Source organism: Ascidiella aspersa, chromosome 4 (assembly GCF_963924565.1).
Source record: "Ascidiella aspersa chromosome 4, kaAscAspe10.2, whole genome shotgun sequence".
Lineage (NCBI taxonomy): Eukaryota > Metazoa > Chordata > Ascidiacea > Phlebobranchia > Ascidiidae > Ascidiella > Ascidiella aspersa.
In genome coordinates, this window is record NC_139450.1 from 14,701,796 (window position 1) to 14,718,635 (window position 16,840).

The window sequence follows — 16,840 nt, forward strand, 5'->3', positions numbered from 1 at the left end:
GACAATGTTTATAAACAATATCTCATAATGAAATGATTTGTTATTTTGATATTTAAGCAGAAAATGTTTCGAAAAATCGTATGCTTTTTAATTAGTTTTAGCCTCTATAATTTTAGTTTTAGTATCTTTTTAAAATGACAGAAGTCAAAAAGTCGAATGCTTGGTGTGTGATCAACCACGTTAAAAAAGGCCAGGTTTTTGTAATTTGTTGTCCAAAAAGCCCTTCTGGCACCCTTATGTACAATGTAGGCATGTTTATTCTATCCTTGCTGGTGTCGAACTGTGGTTCGTACTTTTTCATATTGCTATTATTTTAACTTTTTATTTTTTTGTATTTAATAGAAAGTGTCGTGTAGGGTCTGGTCAAAAAAGGCATCTGGAATACATTATTAAAATTTATTATATATAGTACAAAATGTGACTTATTTTAAAAGAATAATTTAAATATCCCTTATTTTGACAAGCTGGTAAGCGTATGAATAGGTAATAATGGTAGGCCTACACAAGTGCAATTTAAAAAAATGTAAGGCCTAAGTTTTATTGAAATGAGCAGCGGGCTGGGTTCAATTGCTTGGCCTGCCGGATACCGCCCGTGGGTTCCATTAAGTTCAATAATTCCTAAATGGGAGAATCTCTTTGCGGCAAAACAAGCTAAAGTCCGCAATAAAGTTTTAATAAATTTCCTTTACTTAACATTTGTTGATTTTTAAGGCCGGTCCGCGACAGTTTTCAACCGGTCCGCAATGCCAAAAAGGTTGCCGACCCCTGAACTATAGGAAAAACAACGCCCTTAAAGCACCTAAAAATTATTATATTATACAGGTCGCGAAACGTTGGACACTGAAGTAGCAATACCGGTAGCTAAAACAGCTGTGATAACGGTACCACCTTCCTTAATGTTAGAATATGTATGAATTTTGTAAATAATTGTAACGCTGGATGCACGTTATATGTCGCTCAATATGTTAATACAAATCTTATAAAATACGCAGGCTTAATTTATATAGGGCGGTTATTTTTTACCTATTTAAAAAAGCCAAAATTCACACGTTAGATAAAAATCGTTACAAATTAACAAAAACTGTAGTGAACTATTTCAAATTGTCTTTCAATTAAAATGACACAGTATCATTATAATCTCTTCAAATAATTTGGATCGCTTAGATTTGGAACTAATAGTTTAGGGTCGTGCCAAAAAGTATTTGCCTGCATTATACAACAACGCGTTGTTTACTCTTCTCTATAGTTTGTTTGTATATAGTGCAAATTTGTCGTACATCAGACATAGCTTACCTATAGCAAAATATTTATTAAAAACCCTAACATACTGTCCACAAGCACAGCAATATTCAAGACAAATAAAGGTGACCTTCTGGTAAAAACAAATTATATTCTTTGATAGTAGCAGAAATTGCAAAACTACGGAGAGACATTCTCATGAACCTCTTAAACAGCCACGAAACACGAATGTTAAGCAGTTCTTTCCTACAATGTTAAAGTTTAAACGAATTGCTTTTATCTGTTTTAATTAATAAAATAACAATTAGCTTATTTTACGGCAGATCTCTCAAAAACATTTTTAAACAAGTAGTACAAAATCGGAAATCGTGACTTGTGTATTCGGTAGCTCATTCACAATAGCAGGATACAATTCCAAGTAGATGCAAACTAGCCTTTGCAAAACTTGCCGGAGTCAAGAAAAAGTTTCTTAGAAAGGCTATTCGAAAGTAAATTCGGGATATCTCGGAAGTTCCTGCTATACACGATGCAGGGAAAGAAACTAAGCAATAACTAAAATAAAAAATACACAAGAAACCTAGAAATTGAATGTTTTAACACATGAAGATATGCGAAGAGTCGGAACAACCTCTTCCGCCGCGTCTACCTCGCCCACCAAAACCTCCTCTTCTTCCCCCAAACCCTCCTCCCCTTCCCCGGCCTCCTCCTCTTCGATCGCCAAAGCCTCTGCCTCCTGATCTTTCCGCATCTCGCTTTTCCCGCATCGCTTGGAAACGTTCGGCCATCTCATACAGCTCGATTGGAACGTCCTGAGAAAGATTTGTTAAGGGAGTGTGTGGGAACGTTACAGATATTACTTGCGTGAATTGTTACTTTGTTAATCTCGCAAGAAACTATGGTATTTGTTTAGATTAACTATCTTGATTGTGTATCGACTAATCCAACCCGTCATAAGGCTCGAAAATCTTATGACTTGTCGAGAGAAATCCAGGGCGTCAAAACGCTCCGAAATTTGACCTTCCGGCAAGAAAACTATTAAGATAACGCAAAACACGCCTTTAACAGTTAGGGTTCATTACCACTGTGTAAATTTCGGCAGCTGCGAAAAGTGTTCACTGTTCATCCTACAAAAAACATAAACCGAACATCTGAAATGACAGGACCGATTTTACTTGGTAAAGAGCAATTTGTTTTGGCGAAAGAGACACAACGCATTACTCTATTGATAATATGCGGAAGCGCAAAATTGGTTTACCAAAAGCTGTTACGCTTCGTTGGTAACTAAGCATTTCGTTCTGGTTAAAAAAACGCCCTGGAATTTTGAAAGTTCAGGTCCTATGACATGAGAATATGCTTAAATTAAACTAAACTGCTGCCAAAACATTTAAAATCACGTTTAATAACCTCGAGCGATTACAAACAAATTTACTAATTTTGTTTCCACTTCGTATAATAAGCAATACACGAACCATTAACATAGAAATCCTACTTTCGGTGCGAAGTAGACCCTAACTAACGTGCTTATTTATTCGCGTTAAAAAAAAGAGTAAACTTCCAAAAAGTGCTAAAAAGGGGCATATCAAACGCTTTTAGTTTTACCAAGTAAGCTTTGAAAGTGTGTGCGCAAAGTGCACGAATCTGCACACTACCTGCATGGCTTCTTCCAAGATCGCAACAAGTTCTTTGGCGGATCCCCAATCACTTCTGGTGAACAGAGAAATAGCGGTCCCGCTTTGTCCAGCACGGCCTATCAAACATCAACTCAAATCAGTAATATAAACGAATAAGGTAAGGTTGCTGCTTGGGCAACTACAAACCTGTTCTTCCGACCCTGTGCACGTATTCCTCTGTATTTCTTGGAAAGTCGAAGTTGAAGACGTGCGTGATGTCTTTTACATCCAACCCGCGTGACGCAACGTCGGTGGCAATCAGAATTCGAACTTGTCCTTCGCCAAACGTTTGTCGTTGCGAAAAGCAATTGACGAAATAATATTTACTTATTTAAAAAACGATTCATCACAGAAAGTGATTTTTTTAGAAAGTTATGGCTTATGAAAGCAAGTAAGAGCTACAGAGATTGCATTTAATAATTTTATTGCAATAGTATTGAACATTGAATTTTTGCCCAAAATTTTTAAAAATGCAAAATTTTGGTTATGTTCAATATATTATAATTTTCAAATGAAACCATTTGCAAAGGGCCTTATACTTGTTTAAAATTGTGTAAATAGAAATGCCGAGAACTTCAATTACGTAAAAAAAAGTTTGCCATATTAACCACTTCCACTGGTTGAACTAACAACACTACAAGATAAAATCTTTTGAAAGAGAGATTTGTTGACAAATTTAATGAGATAAACTTATAAGAACATGTTTACCAAGGCTGGTTCAAATATACCTCTCATGGATGATAAATCCATGCGGAGTAAATTGGTACGTCACATGAAGGAAAAAAGGCTTACCGCAAAAAATATTTTTATGAAACTATCAAAAAGAATTCTAGATATTATCAAATGTAATTGTTCGATTTAGCTTTGCTTTGCAGTGATTATGGTTGTGATCGGTGCAGGCTCATACAAGATGCAAATGTGGAACAGATCAAAGACTACAAACTCTGATAGACCTACCGGTTATCAGATTTTTTGGTTGTGGCTCAACTAATGTAAACACCGGAAGATATGGTGAAGAAATTGCTCTTTTGGAAAAATATTTAAGTCACAGATTTACAGGTTGATTGGTGAGTTATACACAAACGAACAGCCATTTCGACAGTTGTTTATTGAACTGGACGGGCAAATTTAAAAGAAAAGAGGGAATGCTTTCCAAGTTAAACTCCCGAAAACGCCATGCATCTGAATCAACGCAGGATTTTATGTTATTGACAGTGACAGACAACACTTTAAACTTCAAATTTCACTATTTTTGATATTTTCGGCAAAATTTAGATTTTTAACACTGTCGCGAGAAAAAATAAAATGCAGTCTCGTGCAGCTGTATTTATCTAAAAAAGTCTATATCTTCCATAAATATTAATTTAAAGTCATTTTTTACTTAGAAAGTATAGATTGAAGGCAATCTAAAATACTCCATTTCTATTAAATTTTGCGATTTTCAGAAAAATTCAATAATTAATACTTCTGCAATTAATAATAATAGATCTCAGCAGATCTAATTTACTTCAGTAATTCCATAATTATCCAAAAATACGTATAAAGTCACAGCAAATGAATTTCATTTGGAAAATTTAGATTAAACATCCGAACATTTCGCATTTTTACCAGATTTTTTAGCAAAAAAAAAATCGTTTTCCTCACACCAATACATGTTCAAATGAGCTTAAATTGTGTATGCAACGATTTTAGTTTTTTTTTTCTTTTTTTTTCTATCTAGATGCTAGATTCTAGAAATATCCATTCACTTTACGTTGTTCAAGCATTTCTTTGCATTTCTTTTCTGACCACCGTTGTAATGCAATGCAATGCAAATAGTAAATTGTTGTCATGTTTCGTTAAAATTTTTGTCTAATGCAAACAAATATATCAATGCCTTTTTAAGAAAAAAATAGGCCAACTATCCTTAAGTACCGAGTAAAAAGAATGGCAAAAATGAATACAGACCTAGCATATTTTGAAAGTAGAAATGGGCTCATTGCAAATCACTACCATAAAAACAAAGAAAAAAAAATTTAAGATACATGCCTTTTTGAAGCAAAAAAGAAGTAGGTGGGAGTGCGATAAACCAGTGGTCAACGGATAGCGACCCGCGCATTGTCTTTAATGAAGATAAAATACAGCTAAAATCTGTCGGATGCAATTAAACTTGACAGTTTAATAAAGCTTACAACAGTTTTGCTAAAATATTTTATACCTTTAACGCTAAAAAATAACCGGGTTAATAAAGTTCGACACAAAATTTTGTATCTGGCCCGCGATTGCAAAGTGTAACAGTTATCCGTCCGCGATCATCATGCCTTAAAGTTATCGGGTCCCTTATTAAAAAAAAAGTTTGGTGACTCCTGGGATAAACCATAACTAGTTAGCATAGAAAAAAAAAAACACATGCGGGGAAAAGTCAGATATTTACAAAAATCATTTCTTGTGTATGCCCATCGGAAGGTTTTCATTTTAAAATTAGTTTAAAAATTTGCTGTATTTCGTCCGACGGGTCGATTTGGCATAAACCTGTTTTAAAGTCTTCCAGTGCTTGTTCGCGATCTGCCTGCTCCCTTCCGCCGTGGATTGACTGACAAGTAACGTTGCGAAGGCACAAGTCGGATGACAGGTCGTCGCATCTGAACAACAATGAAGATCAACTACAGCCACAGGTTATGGTTAAGTTTTAAACCCCATATCAATCGCTCTTAATCGTTTTAGTGTGGCTGGACCTAAAAGAACACGATGGATTTTAATTACCTCTTAAACACACAAATTTGACCTAATTTGCATCTAAAGAAGAACCGCGATTTTTTTAAACAATCTAAATGTTGATACAGCTTTTTAGTATTTAGCGTTATAAGATAGCACCTCTCATTTTTTGCAATTTGTGCACTACATGAACCTTTTACGTTACTATCTGTGATTTGATCTGGTAGCACTAAACCAAGGCCTTTTTTATCAATTACCACCCCTTTGTTATGCAGTTGGATTGATTTAGTAATTCAAATAAATAAAATTAATGATGATCACTCATTTGTCAGAATTCTGACCACATTTGGTGAAAATTCCGCGGCTTAGATGTTAGCATATGTATACTTACACAATTTTCTTGCCAACAAAAACAAGAGCTTTGTCTTGGGGCTGCATGTCAGCTAGAAACTCGAGAAGACGTTGGCGCTTGTCCTCTTCAGGAATAATTTCAACGATTTGCTGAACTGTATGCGTGGCCTGACAAAAAAAATAATGATAAAAATAGTTGCATTTATACGAAGCGTGTCTGGTGACGCCTTTCATGGTGCAAATTCGCCATCATAGTAAAATATTATATATTTTACCAATTATTGAAGGGCCTGAACACACAACAAACGTCGCCCCTATAATGAAGGACTGTGCCGAACTGTAAACCTAGCTTATAATGACTTATTTTGATGCAAACCATTTAAGTAACACTTCCACTACTAAAGCATCTCTGGTAGCCCATAGCTCATTTACATATTTTTATGGAGGTCTTCATTTCCCTAAATTTTTATTTTATGTATACAAACCTGGAGTATTAGCGTGCTTTACACAAAAACTGAAAGGCAAAGAGAAAAAAGTGTTTAAATTGAAGTTTTAATTCCTTTAATTGGCTCCGGGAGAGTACTAATTGACTTCCCGACTGGCAACTGCCCTTGCAGTAACAAATTATGTTTAACTTCGACTGAAGGCCTATTACTTCGTTTATTTGCTTACAATACACTATTGCGCAACAACAACCAAGAAAATGACCAAACGCATCGCACGTGGTAAAAAGTCCTAGAAAGTAGTTATTTCGCCGAAAATCTGATTTGTTAAGCAATATTTCCCAGAAGAGATTTTGCGCTGTGGTAAGCAGTTGAAGAACTGTGTATGCGCACCGAAACAGTAAGGAAGTTTAAATTGAAAAACAAGTTGGTAGACGGGGAAATTTTTAGCGAGTGTTAGTTCGTCAGGCTGAGTTCTCACGAGGAAATTTTATTTTAATGTATAAATGCTAGGGATGTTCAAAGTAGAATCCCAAGGTATTCTAGAATAATAGGTTTCGAATCTAGAATAACGAATCCAGAATAGCGAATCCTAGTATATTTTTATTAAATTATTTATCCTCGATTTTGTTTGGGGAAGGGATTAATCTTAATCTACCCTACAGGGCCCACAATCACAGCAAAAAATAGCCCAAACAATTTTCTAACATGTGAACATTATAATAAAAAAACTCTCTCATATGTTTAACATTCTTAACAAAGTTCTGTCAACTGCCCAGGTTGTGTCCAAAACTTATATTTTTGCCAAAAGTGAGCAAATGCAACACTGCACATAAAAGTCTTAAGCAATTCGGTCCTGATTTTGAAGGCATTATTAAGTATTATTGCTTCTTTTTTGACTAACATGATCTGCTGTGCAGTCATATGATGTACTGCAAAGAATACAAAGTTATTATTGACATAACGAATTCTTGACAATTACGTGGTGCATAACTGCATAACTTCCCTGAATATTGGCCTAAAGTTGACCTTAAGTAACCCCATAGCGCATTTTGTGGACGGCCAGCACGTTTTGCAACGCTATGTTACTTTTGCAACTTAACGCATTTAGGGAAATTGCAAACTCCACACCAGACATTACACGTTAGCCGCTCGCCCAATAACGCTTGATTGACACTTAATTATTAGACGAACGTTATCGCGAGACGCGGTAATTGGTCGCCCGAAAAAACGCTGACAGTGCACTACAAGGTTACATTTAAAGCAAGCACTGTAAATTGGTCGCCGCGGCGACAGGCCAACTTACCACACGCGTTTGTGCAATTAGGCGCAACAATCCGCAGTAAAACATTAAATTATATCGGTTCCAATTACCCGAAATAAATGGCAGAATTGGATTCGATATTCTACTTTGAGCATCCCTAATAAATGCCCTAATTTTTATCGATCGATGGGCAGGTTTAGTCTTTAATATGACACATTTGTTGGCCTACTTTGCTTCGGCAACAGGTTATAGTAAAATATTGAAGGATTTTTTACAAAATACTCACGGCAAGGTCCAGTGATCCAACATTAATCTGAAACGGGTCATTCATGTAACTCAGTGCTAATCGCCTCACACCCGATGGCCATGTGGCAGAAGTCATGAGCGTCTGTCTGTCAGGCCGAATGTCGATTAAAATCTTCATGATCTGAGGCTCAAATCCCATGTCGAGCATCCGGTCTGCTTCATCCAAGACCTGGGAACAATCTAACAATTAACATCTTGATATATACACAAAACTAATAGTTTAACAGACAAAGTTAATCAATATTGATATTTTGTTTCTACGAAATAATATGCAAAACAATTATATGAAAAAGTTTAATATATATTTATAATAAATAAATAAAACGTAAAATTCTCACAAAAAGACCTCTAAAAGCAAAAGGCAATTTTATAAATAAAGTAAATAAACATGGAAACATACTAGAAATGTTACACTTTTAAGGCTGATGATATCACACGACAGTAGATCATTAAAGCGACCTGGTGTGGCAACAATTATCTCTACTCCGCTCATCACCAAATCTATTTGTCTTCTTCTGTCTCCTCCTCCATACACACACACACTGCATAAATATGTATTTTTAAAGGATGATCAAAAACTGTCATCAGCCTTTACCTTAAAATTAATTATTTGGACATATACCAACGTATTCCTCTGTATGTGTATTTCTTTATTTCCTGCTCAATCTGCAATGCCAATTCTCTGGTTGGAGTTAGAACCACTGCGCTTGGACCTTCCCTTTTCTGTCTAGGACTAAAAAAAAAAATAAAAATTTTTTAAAAAAAATAACAAAACAAACATAGGTAGAACTTTTAAGAAAAAAGCTTACACTGGCTGTAAGTCGATGTGAATAAAAGCAGGAAGGAGAAAGGCCAATGTTTTTCCTGTCCCCGTTTGTGCTATTCCAATTACATCATAGCCCCTTAAAGCAAACGGCCACATCTGCGACTACATCATTAATAAAAAGTTACAAAACGTATCAGCAGACTTCAATTAGAATGGGGTAAGTTTACCAACTTGGATAGGTGATGGTTTTTTAAAACCTTGCTTGTGTATTTCTGTTAGAACATCTGGGTAGTGACAAAAAGCCTGTTCAAATGACTGCACAGGGTTCAAAAACGGACGACTTTCTGCAGAAAGGTCGACCACTGATAAGTTGAAGTTATTTGTTCTGGAAAGACAAAAAAAAAATAATTATAAAAATAACAAATAAACCAATGCATAAAATTCACATTTGTAAAGCAGGCAAAAATTCAATATAATGTGGTCACATAGTTTTTGTCCTAACTTGTCTTTCACAATAATATCGAACTCTTACCTCCAATTAGCAGCTTCGTGTGTTGACATGTCAGCAACATCATCATCCTCAATGTAGAAGTTCTTTAAAACTGCAGGCAAATCAGCCCACCGAGCCATTGACTGTTCTCTACACTGAGTGTTAACAGTTGACCAGTTGATGAAGCCCCTAAAAACATACGATTTATGCCAAAATATTAAAATATTTGTGAAGCTAAAAAAAGTTATATTGTTGCATTTACTAGCCTTCTTACTCATCTGTAATGCCATCATCTGGCAATAAATCTTCCCCTAAAAAATGTAAAGATTTGTGTTAGTTAAAAGTTTTAATTTATACACTTAGCAATATCTTAAATATCCATACGCATTTTGTTAAATGGCTTCCTATGAAATGAATCCTGCAACAAATCTATAATCAATTTCTTAGTTGCTTCACAATCTATCTGCTCTCCAGCAATTTCAACAGGAACGTCATTGTAGCTACCAGAATCTTTGTCTACCTACAACACAACACAGGATGAGCACTAGACTAGGGCAATATACACTTGTAAGCTTTTTTCACACATTTTGCACACCTTAATTCTTGTGTTAGAATGTTGCTGCAACTCTTTAATTTTAGAACCACCTTTACCTGTCAACCAATAAGTATTTTTGAAGAATATTTTAAACAAATTTATTGCATGAAATGTTTTGCTAACAACAAGTTAGCTTTTCGACGATAGATATTTAGTTCATTTATAAAGGCTAGATTTTGAAATCTTCTTACCAATAATTTTGCCGACATCACGCCGATCAACTAGCATCTTTAATGTGTGACTCGCATCTAATAAAATTAAAAAAAAATAAATGAAAAAAAGGAAAACAATTTTATTATAGTAATACAGACTTTTTTATTGCAACAATATAAAAGAATATTACTAAAAGTAGGTGATAGTGTAGGATGGTTAAAAACTAAAATTTATATTTCTTACAGGGTAAATACATATATATAATAGCCTGCAAATTACATTTTGTCAAACAAATTTACTTGTGATATATATATATATATATATTTACTTGAATGCGTTTCTTCAAAATTGTTTTGAAATCTTCTATTTTCAAATGAATTTCTACTTGACATCGGCGGTCTTTGTCTACCTCTACCAAATTGAATTCTCTCAGGTACAAAGTTGTCTAAAATATGGTGGGGACACAATTTATTCTGATTCCAATACCTTTCATCAAGGTTGTCAAAACCAAGGCAAGAATATCATTATCTGTGACCCATATAGTTTAATTTGATTGTGTGTGTTGTCACTTCCAGTTAGAAAATCTCATATTGGTTTGGTTATTTTGTGTAAATTATCTTATTAAGAAAGTTTAGCACTATATAATTATTAGGGTTCCCAGTAAAAGTCATTAAAGTCAAATTATTTTGGAGGAAAGAAAGAAGTAAAACTGATAACACTGAAAAACTATGGTGTTATAAGCTTTTTTTAAATGTTATAGTTATGAAAGTTGGATTTTTTGTGTTTCATTTTTTTGAAAAAAAAAATATGGAATTCTAGAAAAATGTTAACAATATGTGGAGTAGAGAGGAAGTAGAGTTTGTATGCATAATTTTACCAAGCATTGGCACTAAAACTTTCGTTTTTTTTCCTAATTGAGTGTGATGTCAATTTGCATTGCGACATAATCATCCACATTAATTTGCAACACAATGTGGTCTCTGAACATTAAAAAACATATGTGGTTAGTCATCTCATATTCAGCCAGTCAGTCAGATTAGAGTAATAGCCTCTATAGTTCGCTAGTGCTGAGATATTAGAAGATAAATTGTGTACTTTTTATTCTCTGAGCCTACTAGATTTTCTTTAGGCTATCTTTTATCTTTAACATTTTGTGCATACATAATTAACAAAATCAGCCTATTTTAGCATCTGTGGAGAGATCATTCTCTCTTCTGAAATTTTGCAGAGGCAAACATTGTCTCTGACAAGAAAATGAACTTAAACGTTGGTAAATGTGATATAACAGGCATTTTAATCTTGTAGTTATTTTGAAGTGAAATATGGTTTGTTTGGAATATTTTTTTGTTAAAACAACATGTAGAAAACAAACATGCAAGGTGTTATTGATGGAGAATGGCATAATTTAATGCACAAAAGATATAAAAATATAATTTATTTGATTGAATGTTATAACTAATTAATGAAAATATCACATATTTTAAATTATACTGTTATACAATCTATTAATTATCATGAATCATGATATATAGACCTACACCACCCACTGTGAAAAGTATGGCGAGTGCACCCGCGAGTTTTTTTCAACCTTTTAAAAGTGCACCCAGAAAAAATTCTGAACTTCAGCCCAAATATGTAAAATTCTTGTGCGCCATACATTTACAGTGCAAAGTTTACAATACAGAGTGCATCGGAAAAACATAAAGGGCACAAGGGGTGCGCTTTTTTGACCTTTGTTGCACCCGGTCACATGGATTTTTGGACGTGCACCCGCAAGATCTCGTCGAAATCTGGCATACTTTCCAGCAGCGCACACCACTACTGTGGTATATTTAGGCCAGAATTTCTTTTTCAAAAGTTCCACCTTGTTTATTCTAAATTGACCTGAAGCATGACAAAAATATTTGTGGCATTTAATACATGTATATACATATACCTCTGTTATATGATTTTCTTCCGTTATCATCATTGGCACTTGGCGGAGAGATTTTAGGAAAATGACAGTCATCATCGGAATCCCAATCACACATTATTCAATCAATTGAATACAACTTTTCAATTTTGCAAGTAAAAAAATGCTGAGGTTGGCAAGTCTGTATTTGAAAAGTGGCTAGTCTGTATTTGATTGCATGGTATGTGCAATATTCCAAAACAATATTAATACAGTATTTGTTAACTTTATTTTAGTAAATATATTTCATTTTTCTAAAAACTCCAGTTGCACACCCACCAACAACACCAAAGTAAGCGGTCCTTGTTTTTTTTTTATTTAAAACCAAGTGTAAAAGTCAAATCAATATAAATACTGTCAACTTTAGTTACTTATATTTTGAGCTTCGTGAAGGTTCCCCTTTGTGTTTTAATTGCATCAATTAGGCTCACAATAAAAGTATTTCAAATTTGGATTCGTGAGTTTTTTCGCTATCTTATTGGACCTTAGATATTGTAAGTTAGGTGGACACGTACTACGCAGATACAAATATTTCATTTATTGTAGTGTAGTCATAAAGGCGGGAGTGGCGAGGCATAGAATACTAATAACTATGTTTAAGCAATTTGAGGTAGTGAGCTGATAAACACGTGGTTAAATATAATGGCCACATTTTATATTTTCTTTATCTATGTAATATCAGCGTGGTACAATTACACACCCGCTGACCAAATGTGGCCCGCGATATCCTTGTGATGGCTTACGATCTTATCTCTCTGAGCCTGTGTAGCTCAGCTGGTAGAACAACGGTCCCGATGTGAACCAGAGGCTGTGAGTTCAAACCAGGGAGTCGAACCGTTTGACTTTTCCGGTTCAGGTTCGGTTCGGGTTCAAGGATTTTTTTGGAATCCGGTTCAGTTCCGGTTTCGGTTCGGAGTAATTTAAAAGTTCCGGTTCAGCTCCGGTTCGAACATCGTTATTGCAAAACCGGTTCATAAAGTTCCGGTTCAGATACAATATAATTTGCGTTAAATCTCAAAATGTGGGTCGATAAATGTAGAGAATAATATTTGCATTGTAAGTCATTTAATCTAAGTTCCGTGACTTATTAAAAAAACAGCAACTCAATATTGAAATATCTAAAAAATAAAAAATGTACGATTTTTTTATTCAATTTTTCATAAAATTTCAAACATGGCGTAACTTGACTCTGTAAAATAGAAGTTGTGACGTCATGCTGGAGCGAACCGCTTTTGTTTACAGGTTCGGGTTCGGTTAAGGTTCAGTTTTTTCAAATTATTCGGTTCAGTTCCGGTTCGGCTCCTTAAAATCTCATAAAAACCGGTTCAGGTTCGGTTACGGTTCGGAAAAAATTGACCCAAAACCGGTTCATAAAGTTCCGGTTCGGTTCCGGTTCGACTCCCTGGTTCAAACCTCGCTGCAGGCTAATTGTTTTTCTAGCCTGCCCTGCTTGCATCATTGATCGACAGATTCGGTAAGTCTGCGATGGATTTTCGGTGTACTAATGATACGTAAGCCGAAATCGTTGGTCAAAACATCTTGAGAAAGGCTAGATCACAGTTTGTTGACACACATCTGTGAGTGCATCTTGCATTGAAAGTGAGATTTTTGCAGGGAGTCGAACCGTTTTACTTTTCCGGTTCAGGTTCGGTTCGGGTTCAAGGATTTTTTCGGAATCCGGTTCAGTTCCGGTTTCGGTTTTAAGCAATTTAAAAGTTCCGGTTCAGCTCCAGTTCGACCATCGTTATTTCTCAACCGGTTCATAAAGTTCCGGTTCGGATACAATACAAGTTGCGTTAAATCTCAAAATGTGGGCCGATAAATATAGAGAATAATCAGGGACGCCGGAGAGGGGGGGGGGGCGGGGGCGGGGGCCCTCCTGCCCTTTGCTAAGGGGGGCAAGGGGGGGGGGGGTGAAGTGCACTTTTCATGAAAAATGATATATTGCTTTCACAACGTTAAATATTATGCGACGGAAATCATAAAGAAGTGTTGTACACGCATTTTTTATAAGAAACTTGGCTCAAGCCGAGTACCATTTTAAGCCAATCTAGACCATTTTAAGCCAATCTAGAGGTCGTGGCCGCAAAAATTTTTCCGGGGGAGTACCGCCGGACACCCCAATATTTCGCCTCGCTACGCTCGCCTGCGGTCTAGGTTGCCCTTACCAAAAAAGTCGCCCCCTTTGCCCTGAAATCGCGCCGGCGTCCCTGAGAATAATCTTTGAATTGTAAGTCATTTAATCTAAGTTACGTGACGTATGAAAAAAACATCAACTTATTACTGAAATATCTAAAAATTAAAAAAAAGCAACGTTTTATTTATTCAATATTCATATATTTTTCATAACATTTCGAACATGGCGTAACTTGACTCTGTAAAATAGAAGTTGTGACGTCATGCTGGAGCGAACCGCTTATATTTACAGGTTCGGGTTCGGTTAAGGTTCAGGTACTTTCAAAATATTCGGTTCAGTTCCGGTTCGGCTCCTTAAAATCTTACAAAATCCGGTTCAGGTTCGATTACGGTTCGGACAAAATTGACCCAAAACCGGTTCATAAAGTTCCGGTTCAGTTCCGGTTCGACTCCCTGGATTTTTGAGCATTTTATTAAAAAAAAATTAATCCGCAGGGATCTAGGACTTTTGTGCATTTGGAAATTCGTATAATAGCCTACATTCACTTAAGAATCTCTCTGCAACAACGAAGATTTTTGGTTAAGTTTGGTGGATAAGACATTGCAACTCAACGTAATTTTTACGTAAAAGTGTCTATTCCAGACGACGTAGATACGACGTTGAAAACTACGTTGTGCAACCACGTTAAACGTTCTCTTTTATACGTTAAACTTTAACGTTATTTTCACGTTGAAATGCAACTGAAAAACTACGTTGGGCAAGTAAGTTATTTATACGGTTATCATGAACGTCATTTTCATTGCGCTGTTAAATTAACCAAAAAATTGCGCTGTTAAATTGACCCATTTTATACGTTCAACATGAACGTTATTTTTACGTAAAAGTGTGGTTCCGGACAGCGTATATTCGACGTTGGAAGTTACGTGTCTCAGACGTAATTTAAGTTGTAGGCCCATCTGCTGGGACTCATAGCCTACAGTTGCCCAAATTGTCGAAAATTGTCATTCTTTTCTACGGAAAAAAACGAGTCGATAAGCCCTGTACTAAGCGCTATATGGCAGTGGTTCTTAAACTGGGGGGCGCACCCCCGTTGGAGGGCGTGTGAGGTTCACAAGGGGGGCGCGAAAAATTGACAAACTCTGTATGAATTATGACTAAAGTTTATTAAGGTGAAGTGATATTTGAATAAACAACATCGAGTTATCACACATTCGTTTTTTCTGTTATGTAGAATATTTCTGTTGATTTTAATTAGTATTTTCGTTTTGTGACGAGATGATTCCACAAAAACTTTATGCTAACGAACGCATTAATCACGTGATTAAGTTACACACTCTAATCGGCTATCCGAGGAAATCATGATGTGCGCCGCACGCACGCGCGCGATTGGAAACGATATTTGTTGAATTTTTGTACTGTTCAATAAATAGCTTATCTCACAGAAAGTAACTCGCCAAGTGGTAATACTGTTCATTGTTTGAAAATACTGTTCGTTGTTACGTCACACACTACCAAGATTATAGCTTTTTAGTCATTTTTTTCGCTTTGGAAAAGATTGTTTTGCGTATTGCGTTCTGTTTTATTAGGCACAGTCAGAAACTTTTACCCAGCATGTTTTTTATTTTTGTACTGCATGTTAAATGTTGGCAAACCCTGAACAAGCGAGATTATATATTTTCCTTTTTATTAAATATGGAGTTGCAGTTAAACATCATTTGCTACCGCTAAACCTACTGTGGAAACTCACATTTTTAGAGTTGTTTAAAGTCTAATTTTAGCTACTCACAAAATTTTTATCTGGCCAAGCTGCTATATATTAGCCGAATTTCTATATTAAACATGATCTCTTTTAAAAAGTCGAGCTGAGTTTGGATCTCAAATTTATTTACTTCTAAGGGAAAATTTAAATCCACGAGTGAAATACAAGTAAAATATCCATGCTTAAGAAATAGTACAATTTGAACGGGAAGCAGAATGTTTAGTTTACAAGCAAGGCACATGTATCTCAGTTAAATACAAAGGTAGGACAACTTAAACCAGGGGCGTGCAGGTGCAACCTGCGGCCCGCGGAACCAAAATATGTGGCCCGCGGTGTGCTTTGGTTTTTGGCCCGCACCACTAAACATTCAGGTAACTGTTAAAATATTGAAACTTCCTGACTGTTCCTTAGTCTAGGTCGCCTTATATAGCATGTAAATTTACTTTTGTGAAAAACAACTTTGTGTGAAAGTGAATTGCATTGAGCGCTGCAATTTTTTTGTTCTTGAAATGCTTTCGAATAGCTACTTATGGCCATGTAAAGAAAGCTTATTAAAAATGTCCGTTTGATCTTTTTCGCTCATTTGAAATGTAATTGTTTTATATTCAATTTCAATGTTCATGTGAGTTGTAAAAAAAAGAAACAAACAGCGCAGCTAAAAAGTAGTTTTTTACCGCGAACATCTCGATCTAAATAAGTTTGCACAGCTGAGAAAATTAGTCGCTTTTAAGGTGGCATTGTTCGGTTCAACGTACGTGTGTGAGCAATTTTTTTTGTGGTAGTCACTAACACAGTGGTAGGCCAACTGTGGTCCACGATTTATTTTTCAATTGATTGGTGTTATCATGTACCGTAGTTGTCGGCCGCATGATAGCGGTACGCCGTACATTCATTGGACTTTATTTTAACAATTGGTGTGGCATATATTGTTTTAAATTGGCTCAGCTTGGAAAGACCCACGTGCCAAATGTGGTCTTGTGAGCCTGTAAAACTATATTTTTTGCCAACTTTAACTCTATGTA

General features: G+C 35.6%; 1 protein-coding gene across 1 annotated transcript; it reads right to left on the reverse strand.

Annotated features, from left to right (window-relative positions):
• Window positions 1-1,832: 1,832 nt before the first annotated feature.
• On the reverse strand, window positions 1,833-12,001 carry LOC146148105 (putative ATP-dependent RNA helicase DDX43). The gene is made up of 17 exons (XM_083388001.1): window positions 11,908-12,001; window positions 10,300-10,416; window positions 10,010-10,066; window positions 9,819-9,874; window positions 9,680-9,743; window positions 9,498-9,534; window positions 9,266-9,412; window positions 8,965-9,118; window positions 8,777-8,895; window positions 8,590-8,700; window positions 8,368-8,509; window positions 7,948-8,136; window positions 5,995-6,122; window positions 5,421-5,530; window positions 3,057-3,185; window positions 2,889-2,986; window positions 1,833-2,048 (listed from the first exon to the last, which is right to left on the reverse strand). The coding sequence occupies exons 1-17, from the start codon at window positions 11,999-12,001 to the stop codon at window positions 1,833-1,835; spliced, it is 1,968 nt and encodes a 655-aa protein (XP_083244127.1).
• Between the last annotated feature and the right edge of the window lie 4,839 nt (window positions 12,002-16,840).